The sequence below is a fragment of the Temnothorax longispinosus genome, chromosome 10, assembly GCF_030848805.1.
Source record: "Temnothorax longispinosus isolate EJ_2023e chromosome 10, Tlon_JGU_v1, whole genome shotgun sequence".
In the NCBI taxonomy this organism is placed as follows: Eukaryota; Metazoa; Arthropoda; class Insecta; order Hymenoptera; family Formicidae; genus Temnothorax; species Temnothorax longispinosus.
The window spans coordinates 14,776,389-14,794,930 of NC_092367.1; the positions used below are offsets into that span (position 1 = coordinate 14,776,389).

Consider the following 18,542-nt stretch of genomic DNA (forward strand, 5'->3'; position numbering starts at 1 on the left):
CCCTGACTCGCCAGCGAGTTCCTCCTTTAAAAGCTTCCTCGTCTTTTCTCATTCTCGCGCGCACGGGGCCAAGGTACGAAAGCTCGAAAAGTTCGCGACTGGACAATGAATGTCGGTCGGCGAAACGACGAGCGGGAAAGTAAAAAAGGAATAAATAGCGGGACAGATGTGCCGGGGAAAGCTCGGGGGGCTTAAGGTGGTCAGGCAAGCGGCAGGAAAATAAAGAGTAAAACTCCAAGGAGCCCCGCTCCTCCGATCCCACTTCGCCCCGCGTCGCCCCGTCGACGACGATGATTCTTTCCGAGGGTCTCGCAACTTTTCCGTCGCTCCGTCAAACGAGCCAATGTTTACCATCCTCGCAACAAGGAAGGGGGCGACAATGAATGCCGGGGAGTTTCGGAGCATTAGCATCCGTTTACACGCCAGACATCGGGTTGTCACGTTGGCTGCGAACGACACTTCATCCGCGATCCCTTTTTTTTTCACCGACTCTCCATCACTATGGAAACCCAAAGCTGCGAAGAAAGTCCCTGTTAAGATCCACAAAATTGCGAAAACAACGACGAGAAAGGGAGAGAAAACCGTCCAGTAGCAATTCAACTCGCGTGTATCGCGTTTTATCACGCTCTTATCTTACTCGCCGATGTTTTTCTTCTGCAGAGCTATTACACAAATTGCAGGTAACATTAATAGACGCCGTTAACGAAGATCACAAAGATAAGTCGCGGTGTATCTTGCCCCGGCCGCTGCTCGAAAGGCTCGAAGAACGTTCCCGTTTTGGATAAACTCGTTCTCGCGGCGATAATAAACGAGCTTAATTAATGAGAAGTAGGGTGAATAATCTGGAGTTAACCAATCTAACTTGACAAATCTACTTCAACCCGCACCTATGTGCCTTAAAGGCAGAGCTTTCCTCCCCCCCTTCCGCGTGTCGGGGGTAGATCCATTTATACGGCGTTTAAACTCCGCCGGTGACATTTGCCAAACGGGAGATGGCGAATCTTCCGGATTCGCCTCGGCGCGTCGCGGCACACAAGATTTCTTTTTAGCGTGACGGAGTTAATTCCTTCCGCGCCCCCTCGTCGCACTTCTGTTTCTCTCCCTTAAAGCCTGTCTTTTCACTTGGTCGTCGTACCTCGGAAGGTCGTAAAACGCGTCCACGCGCGCGTGCGCGCGCGCGCGCCGGATGGTGAGCAGCGCGATTTTAATGAGATTCATTTCGTTCCGCCAGCGTCAAAGCCGGTCGCAGTAACTTCTCTCCGCGTGTGGCGAGACGTTACTTTCAAAAAAGTGCCGGCCTCTCTTCCGGAAGTTCCTGCCTGCCGCGGCGATGGTGCCCCGCGTCTCAGCCGCTCTCTCTCTTCCTCTCTCTCTCTCTCGCTTTCGTAATTATGCGCCTCGAGCGGGGGAAAATAGGCGCGCGGACGAGAGGTTTTCTGACGTAACCCGTCTACATTAAAGCGGCAAGATGAGGGGATTACGCGAGAGCTCCTGAGAGGAAAGGCTCTTTCGCGGACTGTTGCCCAAAATCGATTACGATTACGAGATGTTGAAGGAATCGCGTTTTCGGTAGATATATTGCGCTTCGCGCGGAGAAGCACGCATGAAAGAAATGTACAAATAATAACGTGCAAATGATTAATTAACAGAAAAATCGATCTTTGCGCGGTCCGTTTCCTTTTTTTTCATTTTCTCCCGTCCCCGAGCGAAGCGGGAACGACCGTTCGCGCTGCCGTTCGCATAGTTTGCACGAGTTATTTCATCTCGAATCCGCGAGGTACCTCGTCGAATATTTTTCGAGAGTTCGACGCTGAGTAACGGACTTACGGGTAGGACAGGAAAAATGTTGGCGATAAAATGCTATTGCGCGCGACACAAAAGCTCGTTGGCTACGTCTTCTCGTATCCGATTCATTAATATCTTCGTGGTTTCGTCGCGTAAATGTACTCCTTGTAACGCGGGATTATTTGCGGGGTAAAACAATGCCACGGTGCACCGTGCATTCTTTTTATCCGTCGCGAGACAATGGCGCATTGTTCGCGGCGGAGAAAGCTTCCCTCCCCGTCTCCCCCTCCTCCCCCCCCCGTGATTGATCAATCGCGGGATCATCGATCGTGCATACGGCCGACGCACACATCTCGCCGTTGCATTTCGTGGTTTTTCCGTGTACAGCAATGATCCGTAACTAAATGCAAATGCGTGTGGACTGCAGTAAATGCAAATGCAAAGAGACGTCGTCGCCGTCGTCGCCGTCGTCGCCGTCGTTGTCGTCATCCCAACTTTAAGTCCGCCTAATGCATTCGAGTGCGACGAAAGCAACCCAAGTTCGACGAACTCCGGGCGACGTGTAAGCTGCCGCCTCTATGCAAAATTGCGACAACATCGTTTGACTTCATTATTGCCGGCCCGATTTAACGATAACGGCGCGCTCGGCTCGATCTCGCTCGCTGGGACAACAGATGGAACGGCATGGCGGAGGCGTCGCGTCGAACGGAAACCGAAACGGTCAACGGCAACGCGTCGCGATATACCGTGCGGTAATGTAACGTAATATATAATAATACAAAAACACAATGTCCGAACGCGCGCGCGCGCGCGGCGCGGCGCGAGTAATAATGCAAGCTCGCATTGTTAAGCTCCGAAAGTCTAAATAAACATTCACTATTGTACAAAGGTTCTTTTGTTCTCGAACGCTTCCATTATACTGTTCCGCAGAGGTAAGAGGGAGAGACACGCTGAAATATGAATGATAATTGGCAACGCCTCGCGAGAGAGCGAGAGCGTAGAGGCTGCCAATGTGTCCCGTGCGCATAATACGATATAATAACGCATTAAAGACGTTACTGTTATAAACGTCAAGTGGGAATAATTATACCGGCGCGGCATAAGCGACGACGTGTATATCGGGTGCACGCGCGGAATTGATGAGGTCTGAATCGATCCGCGCGCGCGCGTGTTTCTAAATCAAATAAGGCTTCCGTCAAAGACAATTCGATAAATTTCCTCTCCCCCCGACTGAAGTACTCCTCTGCAAGGCAATTATGCAAACCGCGTTCATTAACAAATGCAAAGTACACCGGAGAGAGATTTCGCGGGGCGGAAATCCCGTGTACAAGCTGGATCGACACATTACTCTCGCTCGCAGGTAATTTATCTACGTTTACAGGCATGCAAATATATGCGGCACGCATACCTAACCCGGGACTCGAATCGCTCGCGCGGCTCCGTTTATGGAGAGAGCATCCCCCGACCTATCTGACAGCGTAATATCTAATTCCCGGTTAAAGCTCCTGCGAATCCATCATAATAATCATGAACGGAATAAATGACTTTAGCCGCGTGAATTAAACGACTGCAGTTTATATCGTGTCAGACATTCCAGGCGGAGCAACACGACGTGTTTCTATTATCTATTTCATATATACGTAAAATTAAGAGTAAGTATTATGGTTAAAGTATCCTCATTTTCTCTTAATCTTTATCCGTCTCTCTTTCGAATATTTCAGACATCATTTTTTTATATCAGTTTGTTTATATATGTTTATTTATATGTATATCAATCATATGTATTGGCGGTCGCGATAGAGACGTCGTGCGACCTTCCCGACAACGCGAAACTTCTAATATGGCTCGCGCTATGTTTAGTAAAGCTCCCGTAAGCTCTGGATGACGGTTACGTAAATTCAGAGGTAGGAGCGCGGCGGGCCGACGTGCATAATATTACATATATGCACAGTGTTAAAGTTTCGTAGATTGAAATAATAAGAGCTGACTCTCGAACTTGGTTGTGAAACATCGAGTGGAGTTTAGACGGAGTACCTTTACGTTTAATTGGCTAACTGTGTGGGGGTTAATTTCATCCCGTAAACTCCAGTTAGACCAATCGGTTGTTAAATGAACAAATATTCGCGTTAACTTTGATCGTAGTTGTTAACACAATGATCCAATTAATTTGTAGCATATAGATTTTTGAAATGGGACTTTACGTTGTCGTAGAAAAGAAAATAAAGCAAATGTTTTCTAACCGCAAGTTTATTATAATGAGTGAATTATGATAAACTGATGTCATAAATCGAATGATTATCTCAGCGCTGAATTACGCTGAGATGAGCAAGAGCGAACGGAACAAAATTGATTTATACTTCTAAGATCCGCGGAATAGCGTATAAAAGTAAACATCGAGGTTGAATTAAATAAACGATACAACGTTGAATGTAAACAGCAAGATAAAATGTAAATTTAATGCGCGCGTCTCTGTGTGTTCGTATGCGCGCGCTGAATCTTTTATCAAAGAAAATTTTTTAAAAAATTGCTAATCGGATATTCTGTATGCAGTTTAAAAGCACCGAGAGAGAGAGAGAGAGAGAGAGGGAAAAGCGTAACAAATTTCCGTAAAAATTTTCGTACGCTTTTACCTCGTGCGTTGTTTATTTTACCGACTTTTGACAATAAAAATCCTTCGATACCGTCCCATGTTCGCAACAAAGGCACGTAAATATAGATATAAACGCGACGAAAGTTTCGAAAAGGTCGAGTAAGATCCGGAGAAACGTCGCCGATGCACTCGCGCATCCCTCTCTGTCCCTTCCCTTGGCTTTCGCCCGACAGGCGGCGGAGAGGAACAAACAGCGGGCACATCGGTAAATGCAAATACGGAGCGAGAGTCTGGAGACGTCGGGCGTGTGTCCCTTCGGCTGAGAGACCCCCGGGGGATTAATGCATTCGAGTGCAGCAGCGCGCGCGCGCGCGCGCACACAGCGGTGTTGTTTGCCGGCGTGTATGCTTGTATGCAAATGCGCGGTGAAGGGGACATCGCGCTACATCGCGCGCGGGGACCACCCGTAATGTCGATCTCTCGATTGTCGACGTTTCGACGGTGCGTTATGTAAATAAACCGGCCCGGTTGACGTAACTCCCGCAAGCGTCGGCCGCGGCGGCGACGATTCCCGCGCTTCGCCGCCTCGCCTCTTCGACCAATTTGGCGGACGCGGAATAACAAGCGCGCGAGCGAGGTTGCGAAACCACAATTTTCGCGATATATTTCCATATTTCTCTCTCCCCCATTCCTCCCCCCGCTCTATTTCTTCTCGCCTTCCTTTCTTCTCTTGTTCTCCGATTACGTAGGTATTTCTCGACGGTAACGTCGCGAGACTCGCGACGCGACGTGCATTCGCGAAGAGCTATTTACGCGTTTGCGCGGAGTATTAGATTTGCCCGCGAATGAAATGCCTGATTGTTTTGAAGGCTCGAGTCGCTGGGAAAACGTCGAGCGCGCGGAACGTCAAGTCTCCGGAGACGCCGAGGAGATTGCCTCTGGTGAAGAGGAGGCGTTATCGATACGGTGCGTAAGAGACAATGCGCGCGCGGATCCTTATCGCCGGCTCGAGTGCCGAGCATAGTTGTGAGTCTCGCAGATGTAACACACGTTGCATACACTTAACATAAACGGGGACTCGGGGATCAGGCAGCCCCCGCGTTCGGTTGCTTAAATGCGTGGCGATAGCGCGCAGGGCCTGCGTTCGATAAGTTTAAAGCTGAACTACTAATGTCGGTAGACGCGAGGTGTAATAACGTAAATTACAATAGTGCAACATTCAACTGGTACGTCGAATCGAATCGCGAGGTAAAGTAACCTTAAGGTACAGATAAATGATATTTATTCCGTTTCCATATATTCCATTTCTTTACTACACGATGTATCTTGTACAAGAAATACTGATCTTATGGAGATTGGTGGAGAGAACTGAAAAAGCCGGAGAGCTTTGCCGGACAAGGGTTAAGTACCGTCCCGTGCCTTGAAAATCGTCGGATCGAGTCGTGGCACTTTAATGCGCCATGACAAACAGCTCGGCATCGGGAAGGGATGCGGCGACGGATCAGGTTTGAGCCCTGCGAAAATCACCGGCGATCCCGGTAAGATCGCCGCGTCGCGCGCGACGGGACGGCGGCGCGGGCGGTTCGAGGAACGGAGGGGATGCAATTTGCAATCAGACGTCGAACTCGCGCAGGACGAAAACAAGGAAGTGCGCCCCTCGCGCCCGATTGGCTCGCAGCCAAGTGACGGATCGCCGCGGTCTTGTCCGGCGGGGTGGCGTTTTGTCACTCCCTGCGACCCTTCGCAAACGCGAAGCGAGCGAGCCCACCCCTTCGGTGAGCTTAACACTCACCTTCTCTCCGCTCTCCGGGGCCACACCGAGAGGGTTTCCCTTGGCAAGCAACCCCCCCGGCCTCTCCCGGATTCCCTTGCCTTTCCTTCCCTTTCCCTTCCCTTCCCTTCCACCGCGCGCGCGACCTCAAACCCGTCTTTTTCGGTCGGTGATAAATCAATGCGGAGCACTATTTGCGAAAGCGCGCTCCAGCCGCCCGCCGTTGGCTTGCCTTCTCCTAAACGACCGCGGTAAATGCTGCTTTTTCGCGCACGTCCTATAACTCACAATTTCGCTTTCGAGACTGTTGGCCGGAATCTCCCCGTCCTGCGTGCACGCAGCTCGCCCGGAGGTTTGTTTGCTCGCTCATCTACGAAATAGACGATCTGCAAACTGAGGGGGGGCACAAGCACTCGGCTTTCACGTCGCAGTCTGGATTTTCAAACGACAAAATTGTGTGTGCACTGCATTAAGATCTTTACTACGTTCGAAACCTTTGTACAATAATTTATTCTGTATCGCGCACACTGGATCTTCTCTTGATTTCGCGAAGGATATGTATCTCGTGTAATTATGGAAGCATAGGATATCTCTGATACTGCGACTGATAATTTATTCCGGCCGAGCAAGAGGGAGGTACATGCGTTTAACAAGCGAGTATTCGGGCATAAATAAGACACGGCGTGTTAATTTCGTAAATAAGTAAGTCGACTGGCTTTCAAAGCCACGGGACGAAGTTTCAAGACGTTTCAAGACGTGTTTTCGGCGCGTAAACGTTTTACGCACGTTGTCTTAACGCGCGCGGAAAAACGAGGCACGACGAGGAGCCGTATGTATATTTTAGCCGAGAGAAGGATAGCTTTAGGACTCATAACGGCGTATTTTCGTGCATCGTAACTTCGCTGCGAGTGCACTTTGCACACAAGGAACATAAACTCGAATTGAGTTTGCCAATGCCAAACTCCCCTAAAAACACACCGCGTACCACCGCGTGCGAGCGCACCGCGCCGCGCACCGCGCACGTCTCGCGGAAGTTCGCGTGGCTTTCACGGGACTTATATAATATAACGGCATTTTGTGGTAAACACCGGCGGTTAGAGTATTACACCGCGGGAAGTTGCAGTCGCGACGAAGTGCCTCGCTTTCGAGCGCACCGAGAAATAGCGTAGCGTCTCATCTGAGGCCGCGCGCGCGCGCGCGCGCGCGTGCGATGTCCTTTTTATGGCTGACCTTTACTACCGGCGGAATAAAAAGTGTCGCAATAGTCTCGCAGTTAACGCGATTTATCAATAAATCGCCGCAAGAGAGTCCACCCCGGCGCGTTTTCCAATTTGATTCACCTCTAGGAGGATCTATGAAATATCGTAATTGATCGACATCACGCGGAGAGAGAAACGGCTGACGGTTTGTCACCGCACGGTGATTTTCGACGTGGGGGGGGGGGGGTGTGCAGGGACCCCGAAATTAATGACGCGCGAATGTAAATGAATGCGGAAATGTGCGCAAGAGTAACGCTTGTACCGTTCAAAGCGCGCAATTAGTAACAAACGTGGCTATTTGGCGCGCGGGGGGTTTCATCAGGACGGATTGTAAACGGGACATCGGAATTCACCGTCTCGAATAATTCGATTCGGCGATCGCGCCGAATTTGCCGAAAACCGTGTGTTTCACAATCTGTATTTTAACGCCGAACGAACGAACGCGTGTTTTCCCCCCCGCGCGCGTTTCCCGACATATGTATGCAAATAGTGAAAAAAATCATTGTTGCTGACTAATATGTTTCAACATGTACGATGAATATGCGAGGGCGCGACGCATACAAAGCGCGGAGGCTATGTTTTATTCATTATCGCCGAAACGTGCTTTCGTGTTTTTGGCGGAAATAAATCCTCATATTTTCAAAGTCGCCTCCCGCCGATGAGACGTCGAAAGATCTCTCGCAATTTAACATAGCGCGGGATACGCGACCGGGGATGCACGATAACTATTTAAAGTACCTAGCCTTCCGAATGCCGCGACAACGATGTAATATTTCATCGCTTCGGAGCTGTTTACTTAAACGTTTTAAAGGGAGGTTTTCATTACGACATTCCCCTCAAGGAATCTTCCGCGACGCTACATTGCGTAACACCGCGCGCGCGCGCTCGAGTAATTATATATATCAAAGACGGGAGGAGGCGGCGGCGGCGAGTGACGTTGCGGCACAATTGGTGATTAATATTATCAACAAATAATTGATTTCAAAGCAGCTCGATATTTCCATTTTGCGCATGTCATTATGTAGATAGGACAGAAGCGTCCCGCGCGTAATTAGCCGGGGAATATATCCGCAACGAAATTATTTTAATATCATTTCCACTCTCCGGGATATGCCGGTCGTGTTTAATAACGCGCGTATATTTAATGCGGGCGTACCGGTAATACACGATATGAATTGCAACGCGCGGATAAAAAGCCGCGCCGCGAGCTTTTTCAACTTTTCAGCAAAGCGCGGACATACGGAATACGATTTCCTCGATTTTTAAATATACATCCCGAATAGAGATCGCGCGCCACGCGTGCAATGAGTCGCGGCGAATCCGACGGACTTTCGCCTTCGATCTTCATTATGACTGTTATGAGCGTCGTAAGAGCGCCGCCCCGCCTGTACCGTTTAGCATTTAATTTGGCGAACACTTGACCGACGTGTATACTCGGAGCTTCGGACGGATACTCGCATTTAGCGCTAAATTCCGGTCCCGGGCTCGCAGTCACCGAAGTTTCGCGAATTTTCGCGACGGAAGGAGAAGGGGGACGCAGGTACATACTCTCCAGCTTTAAGCGGACTAAATTACTCGGTTCTTGCGCGGCACCCGCCACCGCCGCGCACGGCACAATCAATATCGATCCGCGTGTTTTTCGAGCGACTCGTTAACGCAAGTCGTCCTCTCGAAAACTTTCCCGTCTTTCCCCATCACGTCCACGTGTATATATGTATGTGCGCGTGTATACATACTTCCCGGATAAGTTTTAATATCCGCGGGAAGGAGAGCTGGCTCGAGACGACGACGGAGACGAGATTTCGCAAGTACCATACCCTGGTACAACTTCAAATCGTCCCTACCAGAATTTCCTGCACGACCACATGGCCCGATGGACAGGGAAGTTCTCAGAATCTCTTCTCCATCTCGTCACTCCGCCGGGCATCTCGCGATCGGATTTCCTTAGCGCCATATCGGTAAATTTGTTTTTCCTACTAGCGACTCTATACAATACAGCGAAAGAAAAAAAAGAGAAAGAGCTAAGAGATAAATTCTTCAGAATTACTCGACCCGAATTCCATTGTACGCTTCGCGGGGGTCGTACTCGAGTGGGGAACGGTTTCTTTTTTTCCAGCGTCTTCCTCTTCTCATCCTTTCGCAGGATCCTCCGTTACGAGAGCGAAGGGGGCGCGGCGCGGCGCTAAAAACCCTCTCGTTTCGCCCTCGTATTTAATTAAACGGATCGGACGAGTTAATTACGATACCGGCGACCCCAACTGCTAATATTTACGCCAGCCGAGGCTACCCGAATGATTGTTATCCTTGATCGCCCGCATCCCCCTCAGAAGTAGAGCGTATCGTACGCGGTGCGCCGCCCTTCATCGATTTTTTCCCCCCCTCGCGACAAGATACTTATCCCGGGAGAAATGTAACGCAGTAGTAAACGTAATAGAAATATCAGAAAATTGTGTAGCCAGGTGGAAAAGTGACACGGGTAATAACCGATCGGCGTGGGAAAACGATATTATTGTACATTTAGGTCGCGGCCGAAAAAGAAACGGAGAAATTACTTGTGGGACAATAAATAAGTATAGAATACGAGCGCAGAACTGGATCTTGATTGCCTAATAATATTTCTTTGCGTTAACTTATGCGCAATTTATGTATTGCACTTTTCTAATATACCTATGCTAATGTACTAGCGTAATTAAATTGATTATATCAATTTTATTGACGGTACTGCTCTAGCCTTAGTCGAGATTACGTTTCAAATCCGAGAATAACGGCGCGTGGTTTGCCAGGGCGATGTGAATTGTACATAAATTCACGCGAAAAATATTATTAGGCAACCAAGATCCTGTCCTGACCGTTTAGCGGCCTTTCCTTAATTTACTCGTAGGACGTTCCATATTCTCCTCGCCGTCGTCTCCACTGAAAATTTCCCATATCGAATCCCGTATTCGCATCCCGTTCTCCAAGTATTTCGAACACGTTGCACGCGTTTCGCGGATCCGCTAATTCACTCGTAACAACCTCCCTTTACCCGTTTCCAGGCTGATTATCCATCTGTGCGGCAACCGAACATTATACCGCCGCTATCTGCGACCGTTGCATTCCGGCGCGTCGTTATGCGGACCGTAACGACCGGGAGGGGGGGGGGGGCGGGCCGGGGATGAAAGAAAGAGTGAAAGGAGCAGAAAAAAAATCCGGCACCGCCTGATGAATACGGGATAAGCAGGCGGACGTCGTTTCTTCTCTCGATACTCCGACAGGTACCTGGACCGGAAGGCGTCACCTGCCGCGGTATAAAGAGAGAAGGAGAGGAATCTTTTTTTCCTCCCGCCACGTTTTTCGATTCGCGTCGCGTCGGCCGCGCGCGAAACTCTGCGCGAGCGAGAGTACTTGGCGGGACTACAGATTTCCATAAAATTATTACACGCTCGTGCGCTCATGCCAAAAAAATTTGCATACCGCGCGCGCGACAGAGAAAGAGAGGGGACCGAAATAAAAAGATTTCAGGGGCTTCCGCCGTTTCCATTCCGCTCTAATCGCGTTTTCGTGTCCTCGCTGCGCGAACGGCGACACGAGTTCTTTCGCGAGAGATACTTGCCGTTTTTTTTCTCTCCTCCCTCGCCGGAGGAGCCGCATCGATGCGGCGCGAGCGCTTATGGTCGTCCCGGATACAGTTCGATTTTCCGTGCGTTGGGAAAATTCTTAAGGGAACAGGGAGCGAGACGTGTGCTATAGCGATGGAAGAGATGGAAGTGATAGGAGCGATCGTCGAACAAGTTCTCTGCGTTATTCCTTTTAAAAATTTAATATATCTCCATGCTATCTTACATTAATGTCGGAATGACATACAGATAATATTGCGATTATTAAACATGATGTTGGTATACAGTTAATCTTCATCAATATAATACTATTCAGTTTAAATCAATACCGAGCTACCGCCCGTTCGTAAATTCGCCTTGTCGAAGGAAAATGTTATAAAATAAATTGTCGATATATTTACATGATTCTACTGCGAGATTGTATGTTATTAGACACTGTCCCTATATCGTCATCATGTTTAAAAAATAAATTGAGACACGTATGAAGATCGCGACACCGAAATGGAATCTCATTTGAATTAAGTACTCTTAAGACAGTGTGTCTCAAATGCAAAGTGTTCTTAAAGGATCTTTCGACACGTTAGCCCGTTCTAAAGGAATATTAAAATACTATAAATCGTGCAGAATGTGAATCTCTTCCCGAAAAGGCAGAATCAGTGCTCGAAAACCCGATATTCATATTTTTACAATCGCGTTTTATGCATTTTTTTTTCACTGGCCATAACTTCGAATTCAAGATGGATAAACGATTACCGATTCCGACCCCCTCGAGAGTATGCTACGCGACTATTCTCTTCTAGTCGTCGTATTCGGGCATGACGTAGACACCCGAGATCCTGAGATACTCGTCGGCTCCGTTGACGAACAGCTAATTCGTCCGCAGCTGATAATCCCCGTTCTGCGTGATGTAACGCACCCACGGCAACGCCTGATAGCCGCTCTTCTCGATGATCTTCAGGTATCGCACCTGAATGCCGGACGTGGTGAAATACGGTATCTCGAACTTGACCTGTATGGGCGGTTTGCCCTCGACGTCCTCGCCGACTACCGATGGTAGCCCGAAGTGCGCCCGCATCAGGTACTCCTTGCCGCCTGGGAAGGACTTGATGATCCAAGTGATGGCGCTCTGCTCCGGCGAGTACTTGACGCTGCCGATCGTGGTCTTGAACCTGGGCGAGTCCGCGTCGTTCGGCACCGGGATCACGATCTCCACGTTGTTCGCCGTGGAACGGCGCTTGAACTGCGATCTTGCCTTTATCATGTACTCCACGCGGCTGTGGGCGTGCCGCTCGATCACGGATTCGATCCATATCAGCGGTTTCACGTGCGTGTTCAATCTGTACGACATGAGCTCGAACTCGCCGTCCGGCGGGATGAACGAGATCGTCCGGTCGTTCTCGAACCGGGAAAGTCTCACGCATTGGTGAAACTTGACGTCCTCCAGTTCCACGGATTTCGATTTACCGCGGCCCGTCGACTCGAACAGGACCTTGTCGTTCAGGCCCAATCTCAATTCTGGCATCCCCGACAGGTAGACTCTCATCTTTATGGCACCAACGATCTCCGAGCTTAAGACATTGCCGTTGGCGTTCGCCAGAAGGTTCACGGATTCTATCACGTCGAGAAAGACCTCGTTCTTGCGATACTTGATGCCCTCCGAGCGCCACGAGACAGCGTTGGTCACCGCCATAGGGATCCTGGGTTGAATCTCCAGCTTGTGACCCTCCTGAGTTATATATTCCTGCAAAATCTTGCTGTCGGTGGTCTGAGGATAGCCAAAGTCCAGTAACTCGTCTAGGAGCTCGTAAATAACGACAAAGTTGTCCCTTATACTCTCCTCCTCCAACTCCTTAAAATACTCCTGCATGACGTGCACCACTTTGTGCAGAAATACAAATACTAGGGATATGTTCGCGTTCTTTTTGGTAGTCGACACGATATATAGATTGTTATATTTTATATAAGCGTATGTACATTCCGGGGTCTGAATGATGGGCGTAAGATTGCCCTCCTCCTCGCGCTCCATCACCAGCGGCATGAACTTTTCTATGACACCGGTCTCGATGTCGCCGCGGTAGTTCCGCGAGATCAGCACCTTGCCTTTCACGTCCAAAATGTATATTGCTGACGTCGACATCTTGTCCCGGGCTGCAAGCAAAGAGGAAGAGGGTAACTTTATTACTCACATTAAAAATCCTTTTAAAAAATACAAAAAAAAACTACACGTGACACTTCGACACGTCCAAGTAAATTTATTAAAAGTATAGTCGTTACTGTCTAACTACCGGGACTATCGAACACAGCCGACGCCACTCGAGCGTTTAGGTTAGGATCGCCAAAGTGAGAATTTCAAGAAGAGATTCGCGAGATCGTTCGCGGAAATGATTAGCTCGAGGAGAAATAGCGGAAAACGAGGCGATAATAGATCATACAAGTTAACTTGATATTCGGCTGTGCGTCAATTTCTCGATGTACGAGTAAACTCTTGGAGGTTCTATCGATACTCACTCTGAGATGTACGACGCTGCGAATGAATCCCCGAAGTGCGCCTTACGTATCGTTTACATTTAGATACTTGACTTTTTCACGCGAATTGACGCGAGAAAATTGAGCGACGAAATAGCAAACCCAACACCTCGCGCTTCCGGGCTGCCACTGTGGACCGTCGCGAAGTTGTCCGTGGTCCGCGGACTCCGCGGTTGCGTCGCCGCGCGCATGCGTCGGCAGCCAACTTCAGGCGGTATATCGACCGCGACGGGCGCGACGCTGCGCGCCGTTCGAACGTCGTGAAATAGAGATGCTCGTGTATAAACTTGAGACGATCTTAAATATAAACTAAGCTCTGACTATGAATACCGGCCTTTGTTATTAAGGTATGATGAATCCATTTAAGACCGCAGAAACTTGTACAGCAATGTATTCCGATTAAATATTAATATGTAACAAGTATATGTGTGAAATAATAGAGAAAGGTTCGAGTCCCTGAGCGAATGGAACAAGTAGGTTAGTAATGGAAGGTTAAGTGAAAAATACCGCATGCAAACAGATAATATGGATGTTATCTATGAGTCGAATTTATCTCGCATTAAGGTTGCCTGTTCACTCACCACTACTATCTCAGATTATTGTGATGTTAGAAGTGAGAAAATATACAACAAAAATTCTTGATAAATATATTAAAATGGAAATAAAGCAACACTTACAATTGATAGAACCAACTTGTAAAATATATTAAAAAATTATCTTTTTGTTTCGGAGAGGAATTAAATCATATTTATTTCTGTATATTATCTATTTAACAGCTGTCATTAGCTGTGAACATATAGCTTATTTCGTTTTTAATTATGCATAATTCATTTGCAGATATACGGTTAGTCATTAATTAGTGAAACAAAAAGAGAGTTTTTTTTTATTCAGATAAAAAAGGACCATGGGGAGAGCCCATATGGTCTACATAGATAGGCGAATTCATTTGTTACGCAACACAATTTAAAACTTAAAGCCGGTTTTCATGAACGCCTCAATAAAAGCGTCCCAATCATAATAGGATTAACATAAAAATTGTGATTATAAAATGTAATGAATAAATATCTAAAAAGGGAATGTCATTCCTTAGAGGAAGAGACATCCACGCATCCGCGCGCAAAGCCTTGAAAAAGAGAGTTTTCAGTATATTTTAAAGTCAGTTCTATATATCGATTGTTATAAGTGTTGTTTTATTAAAATATATTTTTATTTTAATATATATTTAGCAAGAATTTTTATTGTATATTTTCTCGCTTCTGACGTCACAATCTGAGATAGAAGTGAGTGAACAGGAGCCTTTAAGCACAAAAGAGGAACACTTTAAAAATATACAGATGATCCTCGAATAACACGGTACTTGAATTGCACGGAGTCTTGAATAGCACGGTAAAAAATTGTGACAACACTACTTTTAAAGTTTCTTTTTTAATATAATCTCTTGGAACCAAGTGTCCAATTTTATATGGATCTAAAGTCTTGAATTGCACGGTTTCAATTATACGGAACATGTCCAAAATTGTGTGAATCCTAAGTCTCGAATAACATGGTTTTCAATAACATGAACTAATTAATTATGTTATTCGAGGCTTACCTATATAATATAAGTAATAAAATATATTATATAATATATACACACTTTAAACTTCGTTTTCTCTGAATTCATAATAATGGAGATATGATTCTCTATCTCTAAGGTACAAATATATATAATTAATTTTTGTATATAATATATTATTTACACATTAATTTTTTTATCATGTATATGTATGTGTGTACATATAATGTACATATAATATCTACAATAATATGTACATTAAAGTAATTACGTTATCTTTAGAATATTTTACGCGGAATAGCGTACCTTTATCCCATCTCTTTTTAATTCGTCTACATGTAATTCGTGGAGAGGAAAGGGATTTAAGTAGGAGATCCGAGGAAGGAGGAATACCGATAAAACTACACTACGTTCTTTGTCCGTTAATCCAGACTCATTCGGGCGGATACAAATATTTCTAAAATCGCGCTTAATACAGCAACGGAGATAAATCCGGTCTAAGGCATTTTAATCTGTACTCCGTGTTTCACGAAACATTAAATCCTGCTTGAAGCCGTTTCGCAGAAAGCGCGCGCAGTATCTCCAGCAAAGTAGCGCCTTCCGACATTAAGATTCTATACAACTGGAAGTCATTTAATCTCGGCGGAAGATTTCAACGTCGGCTACTTCGCGAGGAAAGGAGTGATAGCGCACTGTATATAGGATATCCCGTTTAGAGTTTGAAAACAGAAAATAAAAGCGAGACTGTTGCAAGGCAAATTCGACAAACGAGAATCGCGCACCGTTCTCATCAGCATGGGCTCTTCACAGATCGCGTTTATTATAAAGATCGTTTGCGGAATTTAAGTAATATAACGAACGGATATAAAAATAGATGATTTCAAATAGCTTTCGATATACCAAATGCGAGCTAATTAAATTAAAATTCTCTCTCTTTGCCTCTCTTTGCCACTCTTTTTCAACGAGATAAGATCAACTTTCGCGAGTCCGATGAATTAAATAGCGCGGAACGTTATATAGCAACGCGAAATCCGCCGCTCGAGCTTCTCGCGGATTCAAATTTTATCGCGATGCGCGAAGTCTTGAGTTTCGCAAATATTTCCCAAGTCGTAAACAATCGCGTGTTCACCGCGCTAACGCATCAGAGTGCCATCGATTTTCTAGCGTTGCCGCGCCGCATATGCCGATAAACGCGACGGTATATATCGGCTGCATTAAACCGGCTGCAAATATACGTCGATAGTGATTGCCGGCTTACAGATTCCGCTAAAATAAAATGTCCTCGCGCGCGCGCGCTTTTCCGAAAAACTTCGACACGCGTGACACCGCGTTGCGCGGCATAAAAGCGCATCGACGGAACGTAAGCCACTGCAATTTCACGAAATGTTGGTAAATACCCTTGCTACCTCGCGTTTCCCTCTGTTACTCATCGCGCAGCGTTATAACGCGACGTCGAGTAAACAAAAAACGAGAAACGTTATCTTTTCGCGACCGGCTAGTTTTCGATGGAATTCCGAATTTTTGGCGAATTGTTTCGCGTGCCGCCGCGCTCGAAACGCGATTTGCGTTTCGGCGCGTAAAAGCTCGGCTCCCCCCGTCTAATCGATTTAACGTTTATAACGGGCATCAAAAGGCGCACTTCCGGCCGTCCGAAAATCACCGCTATTCGGTGATATTCGTTCAACTGTTCACAGGCGGTCGGGTCCAACCGTGTTATCTGCGGTCAGCGTGACGTACCCCCCATTACGTGCTTCGATCGCGCTTATTTTCGCTTGCAGAGGCGCGATACCAGCGAGGCAGCCCCCTCCGCGGTTTTGCAGCCCGGTTTTAGAATAACCGAAAGGGCCATTGCGTCGAGCGGCTTTTTAACGCTCTAGCCACATCAATCGTACTTACGCAAATTACACCTGCGTTTTTTTTTAAGGACCGGCTTTCGGCTGAGGCTCTCTAATTCGTGGCTAACGAACGCGAATAGAACACGAAATGAGAACGAAAAATAAGATTGTCATACGTCAACACTGCATTTCTCTCGAAGAAGGCGTCATTTATATTATATTGCAATTTTATAATTATATCTCTTTTTATTCTGAAATATATTCTGTCATTTTATTTAAATATGCGATATAAGCGTCGTGAACACGCGATTTATAGTAGTGACTCTAAGAGCGGACGATTATTTTTTCGTTCCCTTCATTTTTTTAGATCTTTTTTTTTACAAAAGATAATGAAATTATACCAGGGTAATTTTTCTACCGCGGACGGTATTTTAATTGCGGTGATTGACACGCGCGTCATAATTTATGTCGCGTAAAAAAAAAGAAAAAACGCGACAATATTTCTGGATTAAACGACCGTGGCTGACGAGATATATACAGGACATCCCCTCTAATGAATACATTAACGAGCGATGAACGGTCGTGGTCCTACGCGTTCGCGCGTGTGATCAAGTTCCCCGGTTGTTTTAGCATAAAATATTGAACAGATACTGATCGAACGGCGGCGCCGATCGTATGCATCCCAGATGTGTTTGCTCAATAAACATTTCCCAGTATTTAGGAAAACAGGCTTGGCCCGGGACGAGTGTTCTCTCGTCGCGAATCCCGATTTCCTATTTTCCATTGAATTTCACCTCGCCACGAAGCGCTGCGCCCTGATAAATGTTTCATATAGTCCAGTCACTATGTACATTTAAAAAAGACATAATTCTGACCCAGGATTTTTCTTTTGGGGGGTGTTGGGGGGCTCAAGAAAAGCTTAATCTCAAGTTTTCGACGTCTGTTTCCCGCTTGCTTTTTTTACGGGAGTAAAAAATGTGAAAAAATGGTTTTTCCGCGATAATTCGGTTTCTAATAAAGTTACAAGGTCGAATCAGAGCTCATTTTAAAGCTTTTTTTACGCTCTACAAATTATGTCGTATAACATTTTTACGTATGATCGATTGTTTTCGAGGCATCGAACGAGAAAGGGAAATAAAAAAGTATGTTATTTAGTTTTTTTCTTTTTACTCATTATTGTCGTCCGAAATTGCAAAAATGCTTCAAATGAAACTTGTAGAGCGTAAAAAAACCTACAATTTTCATTTGTTATTCATTTCATTTAGTTGAAAATTACGCCTTGTAGAGCGCCTCAAAGTGGAGAGTCGTCGCCATCGCGTCAGCGGCGCGTTGGTTACGTCGATACGCGGCACCGAACGCTTTTGCTAAGATTTCCGATTTCATTGACGCAAAAAAATTTTTTTTTCTATTTTATCGTTTTTCGCACACGAATCTGTATAAATGCTTCAAATAAAACTTGCACAGCAATAAAAATCGTAAAATGTTCTTATTTATTACTTTAATTTCGTTGAAAGTTCCATATCGCACTACGCCTGCAAATAAATCTTGCAAAGCCTGAAATTATTATATTTTGAAACCGTCAAGTTTTCTTAAGGGAATCAAACACGTATTTGCCATTGCAGATA

General features: G+C 46.4%; 1 protein-coding gene across 1 annotated transcript; it reads right to left on the minus strand.

Annotated features, from left to right (window-relative positions):
• Positions 1 to 11,185: 11,185 nt before the first annotated feature.
• On the minus strand, positions 11,186 to 13,677 carry Ap-1mu (adaptor protein complex 1, mu subunit). The gene is made up of 2 exons (XM_071790458.1): positions 13,510 to 13,677; positions 11,186 to 13,149 (listed from the first exon to the last, which is right to left on the minus strand). The coding sequence occupies exon 2, from the start codon at positions 13,136 to 13,138 to the stop codon at positions 11,870 to 11,872; it is 1,269 nt and encodes a 422-aa protein (XP_071646559.1). The 5' UTR covers positions 13,139 to 13,149; positions 13,510 to 13,677; the 3' UTR covers positions 11,186 to 11,869.
• Between the last annotated feature and the right edge of the window lie 4,865 nt (positions 13,678 to 18,542).